We start from the raw sequence: 23,863 nt of genomic DNA on the forward strand, positions 1-23,863 counted from the left end.
CTGACTAAGTCACATGGTAGAGTAAGGTTTGGGACCCAGCTTTGTCTGACTTGGTTCCTCTTTTCTTTCTACATTTTCTTGGTTCCCAGGGATGCAAGAGCATTTTTCTCCCTACAGCATGGGAATGTGAGTATCTTCCTTTCTATGGACACAGATATAAAAAGGTTTTATCTTCTGTTTAAAATTACAAACAAAATAGTTGGTGACTCTCGAAAGGGTCAGAAGAACAAAATCCCTATGACATTAGGAAAATTAAGGTGACTATGTCCACAAATTGTAATCAACATGTTTATTAAGTAATCAGTCTCTGAATATTCAAAAACTTGAGGAGTTGGGTTGGGTAAAAGGAGGCTACTGTTTAGAAGGGCTAACTTTTTAGCAATCTAAAACATGACAATTCCATGGCTGGTTTTGCTTAGTGGTTAGAGCGTGACACTGCAGAATGAATGGTCCAGGTTCTATTCCAGCCAAGGGCATGTGCCTTGGTTGCAGGCTCAGTCCCCAGCCCCAGGTTGGGCACATGTGTGAGGCAACCAATTGATGTCCCTCTTTCACATTGATGTGTCTCTCTCCCTCCCTCTCTCTTTTTTCCCTTCTCTCTCTCTCCCTTCCACTCTCTCTGAAAAAAATGATGGAAAAAATATCCTCAGGTGAGGATTAATTAAGTAAATAAATAAATAATAAATAGCATGTTAACAACAAACTAACCTCTCCCTTACTGAGCCAGTCCTCTTTAATATTTCATATCACAAGATCCACTCCTGTTACAACATTGTTACCAAGACTCTATACAAAGATTGCTAATAGATCAGTAGAGTGCTGATGTGTTCTTTTTAACCACATGACACCTGAAAAGTGGAAAGACTTCACACTCTGGCAATCTCTCCAACCGATCTCCTGCCTCAATTCTTCTGAAACACCTGCACAGGTTGCTTCAAATGTCTGCTTCCCACTGTGACATCTTCACTCAGCTCAGCAGCATTCCATACCTTGGCCCTGCCCGTTCCTGCAGGTACATCTTGCACTGACAGTTTGAAGTCTCCGCTCCAATTGTCACTGTTACCACATCAAATGGGACTTCAGAGTAATAATCTTTGATCTTCGGGTTAAATTCAGGACTTAGTTCCAAATGTGGATGTGTGAAGATCTGCTTGATATGACATTGTATGTATTCATCTGTTATTTTTTTTAAAAAGAAAAAGACAACCAGTCAGAGTTGATTTGTGACTTCTACTTGTCAAATTTTGTAGAATTTGCCTCATATAACAGTTATTGACTTTACTTGGTGTTATGGAGATCATATTTTTTGCCCAGCCCTTAAAACTTGAAAGGCACAGGAGGTGGGAAAATATCTCTCCTGTGGACTGATAACATGTTCATGGCATTTACTGCAAATTGCAAATATTAAGCAATAGTGTAAGTGGGGGTGATAACTCTGTGGGGTGGTGACAGAAGAGAACCAGCAGGGACTGAGGAAAATTTCTTAACGGGAAGTGTCATTAAACTGCCATTGGACTGATAAAGTAGCTTATAGGCAGCAGGGTGGAGCAAAGAATGTGAACTCCAATCTTATACTAAAACACTCAGATACAAAAACATCACAGGGTACCCTGACACCCACTCCCTACCCCAGCCACTTCAACCTAAGAAAGTACACTGATGTGTAAGAAGGAGATGCTATATTCTGCTTAATCTTATTAGAGAATTTAGCAGATTACTTCATACCATTGATTCTAAACCATTTTGTTGTTGTTAATCCTTACCCAAGGATATTTTTTCCATTAGTTTTCAGAGAGAGTAGAAGGGAACGAGACAGGGAGGGAGGGGAAGAGAGAGAGGAACATCGTTGTGAAGGAGACACATTGACTGATTGCTTCCTGCATGAGCTCTGTCCAGGGGGCAGGGAGGGAAACCAAAATCCAGGTACGTGCCCTTGACTGGGAATCGAACCTGTGACCCTTAGGTGTGTGCACCAACACTCTAACCATTGAGCAACATCGGCCAGGGCATTCTAAGCCATTTTTAATAATGTTTCTATTTGGTAGACCAACTTTTACAAAAGTATCTTGGTAAGGAAATATACCAGCAGCTGCTAAATTATATTGTGTTCATATTTGGAATAACCAAATTACTCAAAAGAAGCTTAGCAAATGTTTTACAAACACTAACAAGTATTTAGTTCCATAAATACTTTTCAACCAACAACAAGGTTTCAGTAAAGAAAAACATAAGAAATTCTATAGAAATTGGTAAGACAAAAGTGTCTTTGCACTGCCTTTAAAATAAAATGTTCAGTGATGTTTAACAACTTAGCAATGAAAAAGATAACAATTCACTGCAGGAAGTTGTACAGCTGAACTTTAAAAAAATGATTATCTTATTGACGGTTGCCTTTTCCTCTATTTTTATATGGCGATCACAATGAATTCCCTAAAATTGCACCTGATGATTTATCGTCAATGTTTTAATGTTTCCCCATCACCTCCAGAATTCAGTTCAAGCCCATACTGAAGCAGGCAAGGCATTTCACAACCTCTTCCTTGTCTTTCTCTCTAGTTGCTGCATCTCCCATTATGTCTTGGACTTTGTGCTTCAACAATACCAACATTTTTATTTCTTTGACAGACATGGAGAAGCACCACCAAATCCACGATAATGGGTACCACTAACCTTATGAATATTTTATTCTAGTTCTGAGAACTAGGTCACAGTATAACTCCCTTCTTTCACTAAAACAATGAAAATGAAAAAATCTGTAAATTTCTGACCCACACTCTATGGTTTTCTCCACCAGCAGAAAAAAAAACCCACCAAACTACTCAGGTATAAATTAGGAACAACAATAATGCAACTGACATATTGCAATTTCATTTTAGGAAAAACTCGATGAAAAAAATAAACAAGTAGTCAATTTGGTTGAATAAGTCAGTGAATTGAGTAAACTATCTGCCTGATTAATTTTACTTGTTACCTAACATTTTTATCTGGCTGATAGATGTAGGTAGATTGCACCTATAATTTTGATAATACCAGCTCCTAAATCTTTTATAATAAGTTAAAAAATAAAAGAATGAGGGTGAGATTATGTTATTAGATTTCATCTTGAAAATGACCATACCTGTGTATTCTAATTCAACCACTTGTTAATAATGCATTTTTTTCTCAAAGATTTTTTTTTTTTAGGCGTAGTCTATGTTTGAGACACTGAGGTAAGCACAGTAAAAACAAGCTATTGTTGACCATGAGAGCTAACTGGAGCAGAGACTGTGAAACCAACATAACACTTCAAACAAGCTGAAGTTTAGTGATACGAAAGGTGCTTTCCAGAGGACCCTTTCCTGGGCAAAAAGCGTATTTAAATATTTGCACTATACTTCTATGCTCAGAATCAGTTAAATAAATAACAAAGTGGAAAGTGTTTTTCAAAACAGTAATCATAGAAGATGTACATCAATTTAATAGATATTTTTATTCAATTAATTCATGGAGAGTTAATTTCTCTGTAGTTTACACTTTCACTTAATAGTGAAAGTGTCCAATGGGGCTCTCCCATTGCAACACTGAAACTCAACCCTACATGAGATAAAATATGTAATCTTACTTTTAAGTGAGATTTTAGCAAGTGCTTGTTTTGGGTTTCATCAGAAACTCCACCTCTGGCTTAAGTGCTGCATCCTAAACCCCTGCTTGAAAGCTCACTTACTCGTGACGTCACATTCAACTGAAGATGTGTCGCTGCCTACAAACACCTGGTGTTTCCTGGGCATCATTCCCAACCCAGCCCCAACTTATCTCTGGCCAGCTTACCTGAGCTTTATGGAGAACCCAGTATGGGGTATGATGGTAGCTGGCTGCTTAACCTAGTTGGCAAGTATACATGGGAAAGCTATTTGAACATTTGGTTGCTTTTAATGTGTTTCTTTTAAGCACATAATTTTATTGCCCTCTTGAGGGATAATCATAACTCATATTAAAAGGAGAACAGCCTAGACTCTGAAATATAATCCCACCTGTTCTGAGGCATTATTAAGTTATCTTTAAAATCATATACTATAAAAGTAGGAAGATTAATTGTGAAGACACAGGTCAGACTTGTTTTTACAAACATAAAAACATGAACAAGTTTGAAGAATTTATCTAACATGTTCATATCATCTATATCATGTTACCTGGGAACTGAAAAGAATAAGAGATAATCTCATCTGGTCACTTCATCTTATAAATGGGAAAGTAGAAGACCAAAGAGGTGAAGTGGCTTTCCTGATGCCTCACCAATCCAGAGCCTAACGTACGGCAGACTCTCAACAAGTGCTCATTCTGATCCGCTCGTACGTGCCTGCTGCACAGCTGGCACCAGTCTCCTGAGAGAACTGAGTTGAGTAGCATGTATTTTTCTAGGAGTAGGATATTGAATAGTCAGTGCAGGGAGAGAACAGCATAAGTAATATCTGTTATATTTTCCTGATTAGCAATACCTTATTTAAAGTGTTATTTTTCTTTCATTGGATGTATTTATACTTGTTGATTGTATTAAACCATATTATTCTATATAACCTTTCAGTCTACCCTAATTTTAATGATAGTGTTAAAACATAATGAATGAATTAAATTACATTTTTAAAGATACAAATGAGATTTTATTAAATTAGAAGACTGATTTATAATAAATTAGTCTTTAGTGCACAATTTTTTTCAGCTTTAATGTTTTACCAGAATAGATTTTTTTTTATTTGTGAAAGGCTAAATTTTCTAATGTTTAGCATCAATTATATATATAATATAAAAGGTCAAAAAACATTGTCTAAAATTTTTTTTTTGCTAAGTAGAACTCTTATTTTTCCCCATCATATTATTATAGGATATTAAGATAACTCATGAACTTTGGACAAAGAATCTGAAGAGCCAGCTTCGTGATCCAGTAATTTAACAGCCCTATAATCTCAGAAAAGGCAGTTAGATTTTCTAGAATCATTTATTTGCAAGACCGCTGAAATAATGCTGAGCAGACAGTGAAGAAAATTATTTTTAAATTTTAAAATCCATATAACACTTGAAATGTAATATATATTTTTCTTGATTATACTTAGGCAAAAAACTCATGAACTTTAAGGAAATATATTGAAAATTAGCTTAAAAGCTTTCAATTGTTATAAAGAAGATTCAACTCAAGTATTATCTATTATATTAACAATCTGACAGTAAAGAAATCACTGTGGGGTGATGAGAGTCCTAAAAATCAATGTATAAAGCAGAGGAGCTAAGCTTGTCCACTTGAGCAGCCTCTACAGTACAGCCTTAGCACACTTAGGACCCCTCAAAATGGGTTTGGAAGTCACTGACCTAAAACAAATAAACATACAGCATGACATTTCAGGTACAAAAGTAGTAAATTAAAAAATAATTTTATGCAAAAGTGATAGATGTTGACTCATTCAGAAATCTCATAACTTCTGAAAATTTACTTAAATTAGTAGCCTAAAGATACACAAATAAAATCAAATGATGACTTAGTCAAAGCAGGGCTGTGCCTGTTAGTAATGCTGCTGAAACACTCTCACTGCAACTCACCGTTACGGCAATGCACTTCTTTGGTTGAGTTCATAATTTGTGGAAGCACAACTAAAAAATATAAATTTAAAACTGTTAATCAAAATTTGAAAATACATATTCAGTAATCTCAAGCACAGAATAATTTAATAAAACCCATTTTATTATTTAACTTCATTACATCCAAAAGTACTTCTAAGTTAAAGTGAAAGTTATGGTAAAACAAAAGAATTTTGGTTCAATTCTCAAAAGAATGATTATTTCAAATAGGAAAATATTAAGGGAGCAATATGAATTGTCTATATGCCATCTATTGCCTCAAGGTGATCATTCATGATTCCTTCTAGTTCTATAATCCTATGGCTATAATTTCCCAAATTATTAGAATTTCAGAAATTCTGTCCTAGTTGGTTCAACTGATGCTCTAAGTTTCTGAATTCAATCATACATCTATCTAAAACACCTCTTAATAAATATTTATGCTACAAATGAGTGAATGAAAACACTAAATGCTTAAATCATTCATTTTAAAGAGCAAAAATTGGTGGGAGAGAGTAGGACAGAATATCAGTTCATCATCAGTTGTTCACTGTTCCTGTTGATTCGTTCTACTGAAGCAGTGATTGTCAAGCTTCGATGTGCCTCAGAACCAGCTGAGGGACTTGTTAAAGCACAGAACGCTGTGCTTCATACCCAGAGATTCTGATCCAATAGATCTGAATGTCTCAAGTTTCCCCAATTATACTCATGCTGCTGTTCTGGGGAACACGCATTCAGAACTACTGCATTGGATCAAACCTTGATTTGTAGTAAGAAAACTGAGTTTAAAAAAAATTATAGACATGGAACTTTTTATTTTTAATTTTTAAAATTACAAATATTTTCTTTTCTTGCAACAAAAAGTTCAGCTATTCTTTAGATAGGAAAAAAAATAGAAAACAGAATAAAATCAAAGAAAGAAAAAAATTAGAATTTATAGGTGAAATATAAAAGATGAAAGCAAAATCACCATTAATTTTCCTTGAGGTTCACATTGCTTGTAGACCATTGTTTCACTTAACAATATATCAAAACTATATTTCGTGTCATAAATATTCTCCCACAATATTAGAATGGTTTTTATTGGATGACTATAGCTTATTCTATATATCTCATCCACTAGGATTGCCATAGTGATGATTTCTATTTTTTCCCTTATTAATAATTTTTGTAATTAACTTTTGTATACATTTTAAATGATTTCCTTATAATGAACATCCAGAAGTGAAATTTCTGATCTATAAGAATAACTTTAAAGCTTTTCTTATATGTTGTTAAATGGCTTTTTATGAAAGGTTCTGATTCAACATCTACTAGCAGCATGAAAATGCTTTTTTCTTTATATTCTCCCCAACTCTATTACTTTTAAAAAGAAGAGTATCTCCAAATATGAGGGAAAGAGCATTTCCTTGTATAATTTTCATTTTTGATTGCTAATGAAGCTAAACAATTTTTATGTGTTTTTTGCCCATGGAATACTAATTTTCATGTTCAACTAAGTGGGACTATCCTTTTACCTTTTTTATGTTCAGTTGCATCAAATGGCACTTGTGGTTTTTCAGTGTTTTCATCCTCTGTGAAGGCATTCCTGCAAATGTAATGCCAAACAACTCGATCAATGAACAAAATTCATGGAAATTGCATGTAACACACTATTTTTTTCTGTGTGGGCACAGTTATTTTGCTGAACACAAAGAAACACTTTCTAGATTTCATTCCTTAAAACTGGCAATCTTGCCTCAAGTGAGGTGGGTGGAAATCTCATCATCTTTAATCAGCAGAAGCACATTTGAAGAAAACCAGGGCAAAAAGTCACTCTTCAGTCCAAAAGTAAGCAATCTCTGATAGCTGGGGTCCAACAGAAGTGATTCAGGAACACATATGCTTATTGGAATCTCTTTGGCTAAAGTTACAGTCTTGAAGCAAGAAGCCTTGGAAACTCTGAGGCACAGAGAAGAACATACATATAATCTAAGAAATATAAGTGCACCATGCAGAAAGGCTTGCCAAGGCTTCCATCCTTAAACTCTGATTAACAGTAGTGAATGGTAAGGGTTAGTTATATCTTGGTGTGTTTGCCTCATTTTTCTGTTGTATAAGTAAATGCTTGGCCAGATTACCCCTTAAATCCTCAAATTTGAGAACAAAATAATCTAAATTGCAGACAGAAAAATTGCTGGCCCTAATAGTAGAGAATACTGGACAGGATGTGACTTGACTTTCCTGTGCTTTGTTGTGAATCTCTATTTCTACTCCAACAAAATAGAGATAACGACACTGGCCCAACTTCACAGGGATGTTATTAGAATTAAATAAAATGCTGTGCCTAATTACATTTTATAAATATTTATCATCCCAGATATGTGCTGGGCTTTGTGGTAGAGAAGAGATGAATAAGCCATAAGCCATATTCAATTCCTTCAAAATATAAACACCAGGTAGGAAATTAAGAAGAATCAGGGACTTAAAAATATTGCTAGGTCAAATGGCAGTTCAATATTTAATTTTTTGAGGAAACAAGAAACCCAAAACACCAATCAGAAAGAATTTATGCACCCCTATATGCATAGCAGTGCAGTTTACAACAGCTAAGATCTGGAAACAGCCCAAGTGCCCATCAGTAGATGAGTGGATAAAAAAGCTATGGGACATATACACCATGGAATACTATGCAGCTGTAAAAAAGAAGGATCTCTTACTCTTTGGGACAGCAAGGATGGACCTGGAGAGTATTATGCTAAGCAAAATAAGCCAGTTCGGAGAAAGACAAGTACCACATGATCTCACTCATTCGTGGAATATAATAAACAAAATAAACTGATAAACAAAATAGATCCAGAGACATAGAAGCATGGAACAGACTGAGCAATCTCAGAGGGAAGGTGGAGGTGGGGATTGGGGCAGGGAGAGATTAATCAAAGAACTTTTACTCTTATATGCATAACCTATGGACACAGACATTGATATGGGGAAGGCCTGGGAGTGGGGTGGATGCAGGGTGCAGGGGATCAGTGGGGGGAAAAAGAGGACATCTGTAATATTTTCAACCATAAAGATAAATTAAAAATAAATATTTTGCTAATGTGCAATAATTTTATTGCACTTTTATTTTTATCTGTGTGTGTATAATGAAGTAATTAAGGGTAAAAAATAATAATGTCTAAGACTTACTTTAAAATACAGTTAACCCTTGAATGTAGGGGTTAGGAGCTCAAACCCATGTGCAGTTTAAAATCCACATATAACTTTTGACTTCCTAAAAACTTAACTACAGTTGGCCTTTTGCGTCCAAGGATTCAACCAACTATGATTGAAAATGTTATTGAAAATGCAGTTGGGAATATTCTGGTTAGGAATCCATGGTTGGGAAAGTGAAAATACTGTTTTGATCCATGGTTGGTTGAATCTACAAATGTGAAACTCACGGATACTAACAGCTGAGTGTTTTTGTTGAAAAAAAGCCACTATAAGTGGACCTGTGCTGTTCAAACCAGTGCTTTTCAAAGGTCAACTGTATTTCTCTTCTCCCAAGGAATTAAGAAACAGATAAAGGAAGCATGGGGTGCGATATGTTTAACTGAAAAACTTCTAAGTTCATATGAAGCAAAACGTCTAAGTGAAACTCATAAAAGATACAATCCTGATCCGCAAGTAAACTGAATTTTGGAAAGGTAGCTCTCTTAACAGAATGAGATGTTTTAAGGAACATACAGTGGTTTCTTGTTTAATTTTGTGAATAATTATGTTTTCAAAACGTGAGTTTTTATGGAAAGCATGTGAGTAAAGCACTCTTGCAACTCTATTTCAAGTGAAGTCAAAATTAGCAGAGAGTGCACATTTCATTCAGATTTATGCTAAGTCTGTTGTGACCCCGTTTTCTGAGCCTTGGGACACAGACATAAGTGTCACCTTTCCTAACTGTTGCTTTTCTGATTTTACATCTTTTCACTTTGTTGCTGTAAGCAGATGATCTTTATTTCTAACAAAACAAAAACAGAGGCATGGATACATGGAACAGACTGACAGCTGTCAAGGGGAATGGGAGGGGGGGCTGGATGAAATAAGGCGAGGGCATTAGCTAAAATACATATATAAATAACACATAGACACAGATAACAGTGTGGAGATAGCCAGAGGAAAAGGGAGTAAGTGGAGCTGAGCAAAGGGGAAAGGGGGACAGAAAGAGACTGCTTGGAGTGAAGGGCACACGATGCAGTGTGCAGATGATGTTTAATTGAGTTGTACACTTGAAACCTGTATGGTTTTGTGAACCAATGTCACCCCAACAAATTCAATAAAAATAAAATAAAATAAAGGATGAAGTCATTAAACCCCACAGGTAGTAGAGGTATGTAAAATTGGCTTCTTCTGTAGAAAGAAAAAACTAGAGGTGGCCATCGAGAAGATAAGGGCAGTGATGAATGACTACACCTGACCTCCCTGTCCTGTCTGCCTGATGGCCTGGAATAAAGCACCACATCATGGATGTGAAGGTCATCTCTGTTTCTATTAGCTGTGTGGCTTGAATAAATGACCCACATTCTCAGGACATCAATTTCCTCATCTGGAAAATGTGTACAATATACATCTTTCTTGTAATACAGCATGGATAACAATTAAATATATATATGCTCACAGATAAATTTCAAGATAATTAGAATTGAGTATCTTTCTTAAAATATCCTAAGAGCAATTTACTAGTTGCTTCCTCATAAGGATCTAAAGTTTATTTGTTTCAGTGTTAACTGAGATAAACTTGTCAATTTTACCTTGCCTTTATTATAAAAAAAAAGACATTCCTTCCATTGTTGATGCTAGAGCAAACTTTGGATGATATGTATAAAAACATAAAAAGGAAAACACATCCTGTTTACTACCTGTCCACACTGCAGCATACCACACACCAGCTCATGGAAGTTATCTTACACAATCCTCTGAAATAATACATGGTAGGTAGTGCAACCCATATTTTATAGATGTGGAAACTGAGTCTCAGAAATTAATAAAATCCAAAGTCGGGATTTTTGAATCCCAATCTCTGATTCAAAAATGTTCTGACCTTTTCTAACTCCACCCAACACTAACTATTAGTAAATTCCTTTACTGACAAGGAATCAGTTAGTTAGGGTTAGGGGTAAATTCAATATTCTGAATTTAAGGTAACTTAATTGGTTAACTTTACAACATATGTGGAACTTGAAAAAAACTTATTGGGAAACAACCTTTCCAAAGCTTGTGTATCTCGAGGGAACTTAACAAACAGTACTTAAGTAGGCTCCTTGGTAACTCAAGTCTGCTCTTCCCCCATCGATAATGACAAATGAGACAGTTTTGGATTATTTCAGTGAGTGCAAGGAACAAGCAAAGGAGCGTTGAGCTATACTATTTAAAACCTAACTTTCAAACAAACAAAACCTTCTGTCAGGACTACTACTTCCAAGTATTGAGGGAATGAGGCCAACTTCATAAAGTTGTGGCAATTAAAGTGATTTCTTATCCTTAGAGAGGTCTTAAGAATTCTTCAAATATACAATTATTTATATTTTTGAATTACAGAGAAAAAAAGCTTCTTACAGAATTGCTTTTTCTCTCTCCTGAGGCAGAAGGAAATGAAGTCCAAATCAGTAGAAGTCATTCCTGAGGGTAACTACAAGAGACAAATGATTACCATGGCCTTCGTCTTTCATCTCCCTAGGAGGTTTAGGTTTACTTCTGTTTTCCTGGCCATAGAAAAGTCAAATGTTCCCTTAATTCTGTCATATGAAGGAGAATGAGACTTAGCTAAGGCACTGGGCACTGCCTTTTTCACCAGTTACAGGAGGTGTTAATATGTTCACCAGGCCCATCTTCCTGCTTATTCCTTCATTAGAACGGAAGCGGAGGTGAGAGGCCAAGAAACTTTTCTCCCAGCCAAATGTTTCCCTCTGAGGTTCTATCACCTAAAAAAACTTCTACTTTTGTGTCAGAGACAGACATTTTTATAAATTTGGTTAGGTTTTGCCCAGAATAAAGTCACACCTCAAAAATCCTCTAAATAAATGCTTACATGATCTTGGGCTTCATTCTAACTGATGGTTCATAAAACAAATCTCACCTAATTTTTCCTGTCTGATGTTCTCATAACTCAAGGATATATATTATGAAATGAAATTAGTTTGAAACTTTTAGCTTTAAATATTACTTTTTAGTGGAGTCAAGTTCCGTTGGTTTGAAACACTGTTGGATATATTTTTGTTACAGTGTTTGAAGACCACTAGAATCATTATGGTTTCAATGCTTTCAAGAAGCTTATTTTCCAGAGCATGAATTTTTGGACATACTTGTTTTTGTTGCTTTCTTTAATTTAGGCAAAGCCTTTTGAAATCAATCTTTAGACTAGAGACTTTTTGGATTGCACAATTCAAATTTGTGGCTATCTTACCATTCCAATGGATGTAGCTGTGCCTTATTATTCAGGAGCTGAAATTGCTCAAAAACATTTAAAAGAGACGAGTGTTGGGTCAGGACTGAACCAGCATTTCCCATAGGATTTGCAGTATCATAAAATTCACGCATCAAAGATTGAATCCCAGGAGAAGTTGATGGAAAGAGCTGAGAAGGAATATTCAAGGACAGAATATCAGAATAAGTGCTAGACAATAAATTAAAATGTAGTATTACTAAAAAAGTAGTTTATGTTTATATTCGGATATTTAAAAAATCAGATATTTATTAAAAATCAATTTTCAGTACCATAATTTAATTTTCTGTGCAGTTGTCAAGGTAAATGCCATTTTTAATAAGGTTCTAAGTTTTTTGATGATCATATTTCAAAATGGGGTCAGTTTTTGTTCTCTTTTCATTGAATGTACATAGATTTCTCCGTCCTATAGATGCGTTAAAACAGCTAAATAACAGGGTGAATCAGGTGGCAGAACAAATGAGAGGGAAACTTCTTGTGCTACAAGTGAGTTATATCAAAGTGAGAGATTAATCCTACCAAAAATATCTATAGTTATTCTCTTTCAACTCTCAGAGTCAGCAAATTGGGGTGTGTACTCTCTCCTGGGAAATAAGTCCTTAGTTCTTCCTCACATTGTGCCAAGAGATGTTCTGGACATTCACAATATCTTAAATGATGAATTCCTGCAGGATGGGGCCAGGCCTCTTTGATTATCTTTGTATAGTATGAAGCCAAACTGTGATGAATGTAACACTATGTTTCAAATAATCAAAATAATAATCCATTCATTTAATTATCCTTGGGACAATAAGCTCACTTTGAACCCTCCAACATATGGGGCTAAATTATAATAACAAGTGTGAAGCATTCTTTAATTTAGTAAACTGTTTATAACTCATATGAATACATAGTTTTTTAGTAGTAATAAGTAAATATTTGATCCAAACATATTAGTAATAAATTATCAGTGGACTTTTAAAAAATGCTATGCTAAAATGTTTTGGATAAACATTTTAGGTGGAAAAATACAAAGTCATTAGAATCTGTCTATACAAGTGGCAGAACTAAAAATGAAGCAAGTACAGAATGCACATGCATGTATAAATTATCCTTTGTTACTGATTAATAAATTAAAAGTACTCAAGAAAATACATGCCGTTTTTAAGGCTAAAACCAGTTTAAGTTATTATAATTATCTACATTTGCTTTCTTACTTTACATTTTCTTATTTTGTTATGTTACAACAAATTAAGATTTTAAGTAGTTTTCTTAAATATTGTTACACTCAATAATATTTGATTTTGCACAACAAAAAGGGCATAAGAAGCAGAAAGAAATTTTGGTCACATGATAATATCTCAAAGCTAAAAAGCAAAACTTGTTTAGAAAAATTTGAGTATTTTCCCCTTAAAAACTGTCAAAAACTGTCAAATCCTGGCAGCTATACTAATCCCATATTCTTTTACCTTTAATAGGTCACATATTATTCATAAACTTTTAAAGAATATGGATTCTCCTCATCTTAATATTTATATCTCTGAAAAGCAAAAAGTAGCTTACAAAGATTTCTGTTTCTTAAAGATATATCTTCACCTAAGTTGAAGTCAAAATCAAGTAGTTTATGGCTGATTTACTATAATCTCAGTAATCAAGAGGGATCAAATGTTACTTTTGTTTTACCAGTTGGAATTGTCCCAAACTTCCAAGTTCCTTTATGAAAGTCATAATTGAATTAATCTCCTCTAAAGACAGGCATTGATTTAGTTCCTTTTTGTAGTTTTCACCCTATAATAGGAGGGGGGAAAACAATTCTTAAGCATTTGCTACAGCCCAGTTACCACCCACTTCATAAACCAATAAAATTTTGAACTCTATAAATAAACATCTGGGCTAATTAATGCTAAATAATACATAGTAACTTCAACTTGTAGCAATGGTGTCTGAATATAAGAGAACTTCTTATTTGACAAAGAGAACTTGAATGAAATCGTTCAATAGTGCTTAGCTAATGAGGATGGGGAGAGAGGGGCCCACGAGGGCAGAATGTGTGTGTGACAGTTTGGGAACGCAGGAAGAGTCTCCTTTAGCCTTCAGGTACTAGAGAACAGAGCAGCAAAATACAGAGGACAATACTGTACTTAGTCATCTGTACAGATATTTTGAGGCATCAAGAAAACCTGTATTAACATATCATAAAAACTAATAAATGCTACTATGAAGCACTACACCCTAATCATCAGCATCTAATCAAAGATGTTAACTAGGTGTGAATGCTTAACATGTCAATCTAGAATACTCACTATTATTCTAGACTGCCTCCAAAAAGTTATGGTACTCCTTTAAAAGTATCCCATAACATATAATATGTATTATTCATAATATCCACAAATGTTCCTTAGGAATTAGGAACTGCTTTACTTCATTTCAACCCATAACTTTATCATAATCAGTCACATAATTAGGTGACCCCAAAATAATATTGGTCCTCATGTCAGAAAAATACTAAGAGGTGTAATATAACTGATATAAGTTAATTTCAAATGACTTATCAAGTTGCTTAATTACACAATAAAGAAAATAGCACCTTATAAAGGATGACTTGGAAAAAATATTTGTCAGTACAAAAAATGCACTTACCTTAAACACACCTGATCTGTGGAGTCTCTGAAATACCTCAGAGAATATGGAAAGTGAAGATTCATTAGAGAAGAGAAAATTGAAAGTGTCTTTTAAAATAAATTCTTCTGTGTTTTGGTCCTCAAAATCTATATTATCATCATCTTGAAAATTTAAATGCTCATGCACCTGTGAGAAAGTAAAAGCACAGAAAATATATTTCATTGACTTGCTTTTAATACAGTGGGATCACTTCTAAGACACAATTCATCTCCTGTTGGACTACAGATCAGAACTGACATCTAGTGGTCTTTTCAGAGGTCAACAGTTTCATAAATGTAATATTTTTTTGAAGATACAATTTTGTATAAGAAAATTAACTAATGTATTATGAAGTCACATTAGGTTAGCTTGAAACCATTGTTGAAGAATTTGTGTTCATGGAAGATACCATATAACATTTCTGAACAATAAACTTTAAAGAGCATAACACACACACACACAAATAAAGAGCATAACACAAACTATTAAATGTGTATAAAATAATGAATTACCATTAAACTACATAAATTCATAAGGTATTAAAATTTTATGGATAAATCTTTGAACTACTCAAAAATGTAGCCACATATAATGTAATTATTATCCTAATATTAAAGCTTGGAAATCAATCAGTGCAATATGAAATTTAATTCTGGTTGCACATAATTTTATCTTGTTTCTTTTCCCATCTTCTCACTCCATATCCCAAAATAAAGCTTTCTATAAATGAAGTCAATCAATGCTTTTCACTTATGGCTACTTTAAACTAAAAATATCTTGGAGGAAATTATCTGAATGAGTTAATTTGATTTGAGAGAAAGTAAAAGAATTAGAGTATACAAAAATACTCTTCAATTTATACATATTTATACTAGAAAAATCATATTAAAAATTTAAATATATTTAAATTAAAATATAGGCCAATTTTAAAGTAAATATCTATATGTAAAGAATAAGAGTTACCTTTTTTTACAAACCCATGTGAATAAGCTTGGTAATCTGCTAGTTTCTATTGTCTAAATGTATACTTTTCTGCATTCCACATACTTAGCTTTATATCTTATTTATTTCAAAAATAGTGTTTGAACCATAGAAACATTCGTGTTTGTTCTCTGGGAATGCATAGCAGAAACTGGAACTCAAGTCACAGGTCTCCACATGCTAGTTAATTCTCTGAACCACCATAAATATAAGTAGTGACTCTAGTGAAGTTGCTATTTATTGGTTTGTTACTATGAATGAAAAGAACACAAACACACACACACACACATCCTTCAGCAAAAGGTGGAAGCTTACAGGAGGTCTTTGGCACACTCACCTGGAGCACTACAGGGGACCTGAAACTGCCGTAACCAATATCAAAAGTTAAAAGTTGAAAACATAATCTGCATCTGAAATAAAAACACATGTAACAAAATTATATTCTATTTGCTAACTTAACCTATTATTTGGAATTATATTATTAATAGTTACTATAGTTAAATTTCAAGGCCTATAATAATTAAAAAGAGCAGTTGTTGGATAATCTAAAGTTACATACAATTTAATTTTGGATTTGGAATCTGTTTTGTTTCTTACAGAAAATAAAATATATCTAAAGTATTCATAACACATTAAACTATACGATGAAGTTACTCTGTGAAAACCTAAGTATGGAGAAGGAAACTCTCCTACTCCTACATGCCAGGCATTCTATTCACATATAAAGCATGATAAAGCTTAACTGAGTCACCTCCCTCACCTGGCATACTAGATCTAACATTTCCTTCAAAAAAAGACATTAAATTATATTCAAGTTAATTGAGATATAAAGAAAGGAGTTACTGAATTTTGTTAATAAAAGCCTGAAAATAGCCCTAGACAGTTTTTCTCAGTGGTTAGAGCATCGGCCTGCAGAATGAAAGGTCCTGGGTTCAATTCCAGCCAAGGGCACATACCTCAGTTGCAGGCTCAATTCCCGCACCTGGTCAGTGCTCTAGTGGGAGGCAGCAAGGTGATGTATCTATCTCTCTCATATTGATGTTTCTCTCTCTCTCTCCCCCCACTTCCACTCTCTCTGTAAAACAATGGAAAAAATATCCTCGAGTGACGATTAAAAAAAAAACACAAAAAATGAACCAACCAAACAAAAAAAATCCTGTATATAAAAATATATTTAGTCAATGGTAAGTATATATGATAGAAATAGCTAAGCTTGAAAGGGGCTGCCATTAAAAAAATCAATTTGAGTAACTCCTTGCCACCACTGTTTAGATACTGACAAGTCTGTAATGTGCTCTGATGTTTTAGGATCTATAAATAAGAAAACATAAGTTTGGAAGTGTATATTTGCATACTGACAATTTGCATTTTCCAAGAAGCATCTACTTGTGATAATTAAGACATATTTTCACTAGCAATCAATTTCTAGAAGTTAGCTTTTTGCTTTTTGCTTTTTTAACAGTAGAACTTGTTTTTACCTATTGAAGGTCTTTGGTCCCAGAGTAGATGTTTCACTGAATGCTTCAGCCGCTAGCAGGAGTTTGCTAATTGCTTCCTTCATGTTATCAAAAGCCTGAAGAGGTGAACTGGCCCTCAGGAATGTCCCAAAAAAGGTTTGCAGCTGCGAACAAAGTAAATAATTCATATGTTTAAACCACATCTCAATTTGTCTCTCCAATTTCCAAGGTGACCAATTTGAAAGGTTCCTTAGGTTATCTCACTTTGTCACACTTAAAAACTAAATAGGAACGTTCAATAATCTAAGACATATATATATATATATATATATATATATATATATATATATAATATATAGAGTACATAGTATATATTATATATAAAATAACTATATAATATTTTGCAAGTATATTATATAATGAATACAGGAGTGGGCAAAAGTAGGTTAATAATAATAATAAATAATATAATAATTAAATAAATAATACAAGAACTTTTACATACAAATGTAAACCTACTTTTGGTAATACATTTATATCATATACATAATATATAATATGAATAAATTACATATATTTAAAAAATATATTCTAAGCCTTTCAATTGAATATGGGGTGTCGCTACATCTTGTAATTTCAATTACTTTAGAGATGCTTACTCCATTTTTTCTCTTTTGTGGCATCTTACCGTGGAGAGTGATGTGAAACTATAACAGGCTTGTGATCAGAAAGCCCAAGTTTAATTTGTTACTCTACTAACCAGTTGATCTCAGACTTGCAACTCAATTCTCCAAATTTTTGTGTCTTCTTTAAAATGAGTTAACACCTACCAACAACAGTGCTGTGAAACCAAATTAGGAGAAAAATATTTGAAAGCCACTGAAGAGTATGAAATTCAAATCTAATCTTTTTATTATCACTTTTCTGCATATATCAGAACAAGAATAAGCATATCAAAGTTGCTTCTTCGCAGCATTTTGCTAAGGGAGACCTATCCAACTAATAAAGAATCTAACCGAATCTCAGTGTTCCCCTAACATTTTAAAACAAGGCTTCACATGGATAGAGAGGATAGGACAGTGTTGCAAAAGGCGAATGAAGCTCAGGTTTATGCCTTCTTAGAAATACTATAGTTGGTATCACAAATGGTTATTTTTACTTGCTTAAATATTAAAACAATTGCAACAACAAAATTACTTCAAGAGGATGCTTAGGATCAGAGTTCAAGTCAAATTTTTTTTAAAGTATAAAACAAATCTCACACTAATTCATAGACTTTGGATAAACATACTCTTTACAAAAATGAACAAAAATATTTTTGACATCTGAAACTAATATAAAATACTATTGAATGCCAACTGTAATTGAACAATAACAAAATTAAAAAATATATTTTTGAAAAAACATGAAGGAGATTTTCTATTCGTGTTTTGGAAGAACAGGCAACATCTATCTGAACTGCTTAAGACTGCAAAGGGAAAAACTTTTGTTGCTATAATGAAGGGCAGATATTGGCACAAATCACCTGAAGGAAATGATAAATGTCTCTTTAAAATATACAAGCAAAATTCCCCCAAGAGAAAAAAATACTGACTTCATAAACTTTTACCAGCTGAAAAACAGAAACTTAATGAGATATACACTTTAAGACCCTATGAACACATCATTAGCTTTGGCAATGGGGATGTTTTTCCATTTCACTAAGAAAAATGAATGCAATAATTGAATGATCAAAAGGAAACAAATTAATGCTAACACTGAAAATGTTAACACCCTTGAGTCAAAACAGAGTAATATTATGCTTTTCCAAATAAAAGTAGCTCATATTTCACTCAGTTCACCATATTATGTACAGTTATTGATGATATTACTGAATTTTCACATTTTAATGTTTCCTGAATATCACGAAGGTCAAGGTTAATAATTTAACAAAGTTCAAAATGTTCATGTAGCATATAAGATATGTAAGACTGATTATCAGATTACCCCTTCCATGGCAAAAAAATAACAAGCAAATTAATGTCTTATGGTTATATTTAATCTTTTACTGTGTAAATGACTATTTCTTAATTTCTGAGTACTGAATATGGGCTTCCAGTACATGAACTAAGGACCCAAATACCTGGCTTTTCTCCCATCTCCCTAGGAACTCAGCCTGCTAAGAGAAGGGCTAACATGAGCCAATGACCATGAATGCTGGGGACCATGAAAGCCGGGGACCAGGACATAGGTGCTTTTATAAACAGAAGTCAGAAGAAAGAAGAGAGAATGTGCACTCGAAAAGCCTGATTCAAAATAGAGGGACTTGTTTTATTTTTGTGTTATTTCTGTTACCAATTTTTGACTCTGTGTTTCCTTCTATCTCACTGCATGGATTTCAATTCATTTAACCCTTCAATTCAAAGAAAGTTCCAGCTGAGTGACCTCTTCTATTTAATTTATTTAGTAGAGTGGCAAGCAAACTACAGAAATGAAAGTAAAATCATGCAAGTGCTTAATAGATATTTTTTTTTTAAAAGTCAACTTTCAATAAGCTACCCAAATAGGGCACAATACTTCTATTAGTTTTCATAATTAATCCACTTAGGCTAAGTGGGAGACTTTTTTGAGTGTCTGGTTGTATTATACTTTATTACACTACTTTGTGATTCCTTGGTCTATTACTTGAATTCTGTGCACCTCAGTGTGCTCAGATGTAGAAAGAGAAAACTATGCTCAATGATCTCATCAGACAATGTCACATCTGAAATTATTTGATATTATTTGCATTCAAAACTGTAAGAACCTGAAAAACACATTTTGCCCAGGAGCTTTCTTAACTCAAGGACAAACACCTTAGGGATCACCTTTGCTTTCCTTGTTAATTTTTTTTTTTCATGAGCTCAGACATCAAAGAGACTTCTCCCTTCTCTAGGTCAAGACTTTTTAATTTATTATTATTATTATTATTATTATTATTTTATCCTCACCAGAGGAGTGAGGACTTTTCCATTGATTTTTAGAGAAGAGGGAGGAGGGAGAGAGAGAGAGAGAGGAGAGAAACATGGATGTGACTGAGACACATCAATTAGCTTCCTCCCACACGTGCCCCAATGGGGAAGGAGCAGGGGCAGTGATCACACCTGCAACCCACGTACCTGCCCTTGACCGGGAATTGAACCCAAGACCCTTTGGTGCACAGGGTGATGCTCTAACCACTGAGCTACACCAGCCAGGGCTAGGTCACGACTTTTATTCAATGTTTTTGAGTTACACAAATATGAGAATTTAACATCCCAAGGAAATTGGTGCCTTAGCAGTGAGGTAAAAATGAATACAAGAACATCTTGAAATGTTTAACATGACATGAATCTATTTTATAAACTATAAACTCTCCTCCTTCAACTTAAAATAAAGTACAAATTTAGTGCAAAATAAATTATATAGAAAATGACTTTGTAAGACCATGGTTGCCAAATCGGGCAGTTAAAGCTTCAACATTTTTTATGCTTGTGTAAAATTAAAGGTATAACACAATAAGGTATTTATAATTTTTAAATCTATCCATTTAAGCAACTTATTGAAATATACATAAATGGATCAAAATTAACAATAAAAATGAAAGGATAAGAGAAACTGAGAAGTTGGAAATATTTGTAGGAAAACTTCAGTTATGTCTTTGATATTTTAAAACATTTCCAGGTGCCCTTATATCTATCTACCTCATTCCCAGCCAATCTCTCACAGCCCCCACATGTTAAATTCTGGGCTTTGCCTCATTATTTCCCTTTATCCTACCACAAGACCTAGGGCAAATTGCTCTCAATGGTAACATGTGTTGTTTTGTGTTAAACTTGATGACGTTTTTGTCTGCTCTTCACTAGATTATGAGATCTTTTAGGGCAGAAACTACATTTTATCTTTGGGTGGTCAGTACCTAAGGCAGAGTCTGTATTGCATAAATACTGTTGACTTAATAAACCTAAGTATAACATTACAGAAACTACAGAGACTTTTAAAAGAGAAACAGATTACTGAAGCTTCTGGATAACATAATTTTTCTCTTTCTGACAACATGTTTACCTCTTGTTTCCATTTCATGAGACAGAGAGGATATGCATTTTTCTGGCGGGTTGTAATAAAACCTTTGAAAAATAGAAGCTTACAGCTGTTTGAGAGGATTTTTGAGATAAGAAAAATTAATCTAAGTTAAAACAAAGAATACAAGATTAACCAATATCAGAGTTCTTTTTAAGTCATAATCTTGACTAATTGGCAAACTACAAGAGAATATTAATATTTCAATATTTTGAACTTTGAGTAGTGTTTAATAGCATTGTGCCTTACCAACATTTACCAGAATTTCTGTCAATACTAATGTATAAAAGAGAAATTTTGATCTTCTCAGAATAAAGAATATTGTTACTTAAAATCATTTTGCACCAAGGAGCATATGAAAAGATGCTGATATCATTAATCATTAGGGGAAAGCAAATCAAAGCAGCAGTGAGACACTGCCTCACATTCATTAGGATAGCTACTATCAGGGAAAAATGCCCAGGTGGCATGGCTCAGTGGTTGAGTATCAACCTAGGATCCAGGAGATCCTGGTTTGATTCCTGGTCAGGGCACATGCCAGGGTTGCAGACTTGATCCCCAGTAGGGGGTGCGCAGGAGGCAGCCAGTCAATGACTTTTTCATCATTGATGATTCTATCTCTCTCTCCCTCCCCTTTCCTCTCTCCAAAATCAATAAAAATATATTTTAAGAAAAAAAGAAAAAAACACCCCTAATATATTGTATTGATAAGGATGTGAAGAAATCAGAATCTTTGGGCACAATTGGTGGGGATGTAAAATGGCACAGCCACTATGCAAAACAGTATGGAGGTTCCTCAAAAAATCAAAAATTGAATTACCATGTAATCCAGTAATTCAACATAGCCAAAAGAACTGAAAACAGGGTTTCAAAGAGATATTTACACAGCCATGCTCATACCAGCATTTTTCTCACTAGCCAAAAGGTGGAAGCAACTCAAGTATCCATGGATGGCCCAGTGGATAAATGTGGTATATACATACAGTGGGCTGTTATTCAGCTCTGCAAAGGAAGGACACATACTAAAGTACTTGTGAGTATTATGCTAAGTGAAATAATTCAGTCAGAAAAGAAACTGTATGGTTCCACTTAAATGAGGTATCTAGAGCAGTCAAATGTACAGAAATAGAAAATAGAATGGTAGTTGCTAGTGGCTGGGGGGGGGAAGGGAAATGTGAAGTTATTTAATGGGTATATAATTTCAGTTTTGCAAAAAGTTCTGGCAATTGGTCATACAACAATGTAAATGTATTTAATACTGAACTGTACATTTCAAAATGGTTAAGATGGTAGATTTTATGTTATATATATATATCCACAATTTAAAATGTTGAAAAGTAATTTTGCAGTTTTTACAGCTTCACTCCCTCCACCCGCCATGTTTAAACACTTGCTAATTTTGTATCACCCATGTCCAAAGAAGTGCTTCTTTAAGGGTCAGAAATTTTGCAAAAGAAACAAAGCAAAAAAATTACCCCTCCTTCACTTCATTTTTCAGCTCCTGCAAATAATGGAAATCTCAATCCCTACTCCACTTCCTCTAAGTCACTGCCTTATCTTTGAACAGTCTTTTGTCCCTGAACTATCTGTTCATTTGTTTAGGATGAACAATATCAACCCAGCAAGCTTGCAGGCTGATAAGAATGATCCAGAAGAGAGGCCAAATTAATTATGGAACACAAAGTCTAGAGAATGATTGTTTTTGGTAGCAGTCAAAACTTAAAAGGAAATACCACAGAAGAGCTCAGACTCAATTTAATCAATGGGTAGAACTAATGGCACTCAATTAAATACATAAAATCCAAGATTCCGTATTCTTTGTCCAAATTAAAGGGGAAACAAGGATGCATTCGAATCTACCTATTTTTAATACAGCTGGAGTACATGTCTTGTTCTTGACTGATATTATTCTGCCTTTTACAGACTCACCTGGAATCTCTGTCTGACTCTGACTCAACCAGTCTCTCACCCAAGCTCTTGCAGAACTCTTAAAATGTACCCGAGGGAATCTGAATGGCACCAGAATTGTATCCAAATGTAATAATATTTTATATATGAAAGATTTTTGGTCACTCTATAATTCTCATTAAGTAAAATATGTTTATGCCCTGGCCAATTTGGCTCAGTGGTTAGAGTATCGGCCTGCAGACTGAAGGGTCTCAGGTTTGATTCCGGTCACGGGCACATACCTCGGTTGCAGGCTTGATCTCTGGCCCCGGTCAGGGTACATGGAAGAGGCAACCAATCATGTGTCTCTCTCACATTGATGTTTGTCTCTCTCTCTTTCTCCTCCCCCCCCTTCCACTCTCTCTGAAAAAGCAATGGAAAAAAACATCCTCAGGTAAGGATTAAAAAAAAAAGAAAAATATGTATATAAATTTAAGTTTTAATTCAATTATTTTATATATCCATTGAGAGAATATTACCATTACTTGAATGAGAAGAGTTCAGTATCAATATTTTTAATGTAAACATAGAGGAAACTTGTTCACATAAACACAGATGTGGATGGAAGAGTTTAGTTTTAGCAACAGACTTAATCCTGTGAACTCCCTTGAAGGCATAGGAAAACCCCACATAGTGATTTATCATGAAATGTTTAATTTGTTAAAGACTGAAAACAATCTGAGTAGTGAAAGATTTATTACCTACTGATTAGCAT

The 23,863-nt window shown here is 34.2% G+C and overlaps 1 protein-coding gene across 2 annotated transcripts in view; it reads right to left on the bottom strand.

Moving 5' to 3' along the window:
• CPED1 (cadherin like and PC-esterase domain containing 1) overlaps positions 1-23,863 on the bottom strand; it is a 268,666-nt gene that overhangs the window by 142,311 nt on the left and 102,492 nt on the right. For both annotated transcript variants that reach the window (XM_081147894.1, XM_081147893.1), the window contains exons 8-15: positions 17,146-17,288; positions 16,005-16,077; positions 14,666-14,833; positions 13,709-13,813; positions 12,008-12,177; positions 7,104-7,174; positions 5,569-5,619; positions 990-1,176 (exon numbers count right to left, since the gene is read on the bottom strand). In XM_081147894.1, coding sequence (XP_081004020.1) covers positions 990-1,176; positions 5,569-5,619; positions 7,104-7,174; positions 12,008-12,177; positions 13,709-13,813; positions 14,666-14,833; positions 16,005-16,077; positions 17,146-17,288 — 968 coding nt within the window. The remainder of the gene's footprint in view (positions 1-989; positions 1,177-5,568; positions 5,620-7,103; positions 7,175-12,007; positions 12,178-13,708; positions 13,814-14,665; positions 14,834-16,004; positions 16,078-17,145; positions 17,289-23,863) is intronic.

The sequence above is a fragment of the Miniopterus schreibersii genome (assembly GCF_964146895.1).
Source record: "Miniopterus schreibersii genome assembly, chromosome: 9".
Taxonomy (NCBI): Eukaryota; Metazoa; Chordata; class Mammalia; order Chiroptera; family Miniopteridae; genus Miniopterus; species Miniopterus schreibersii.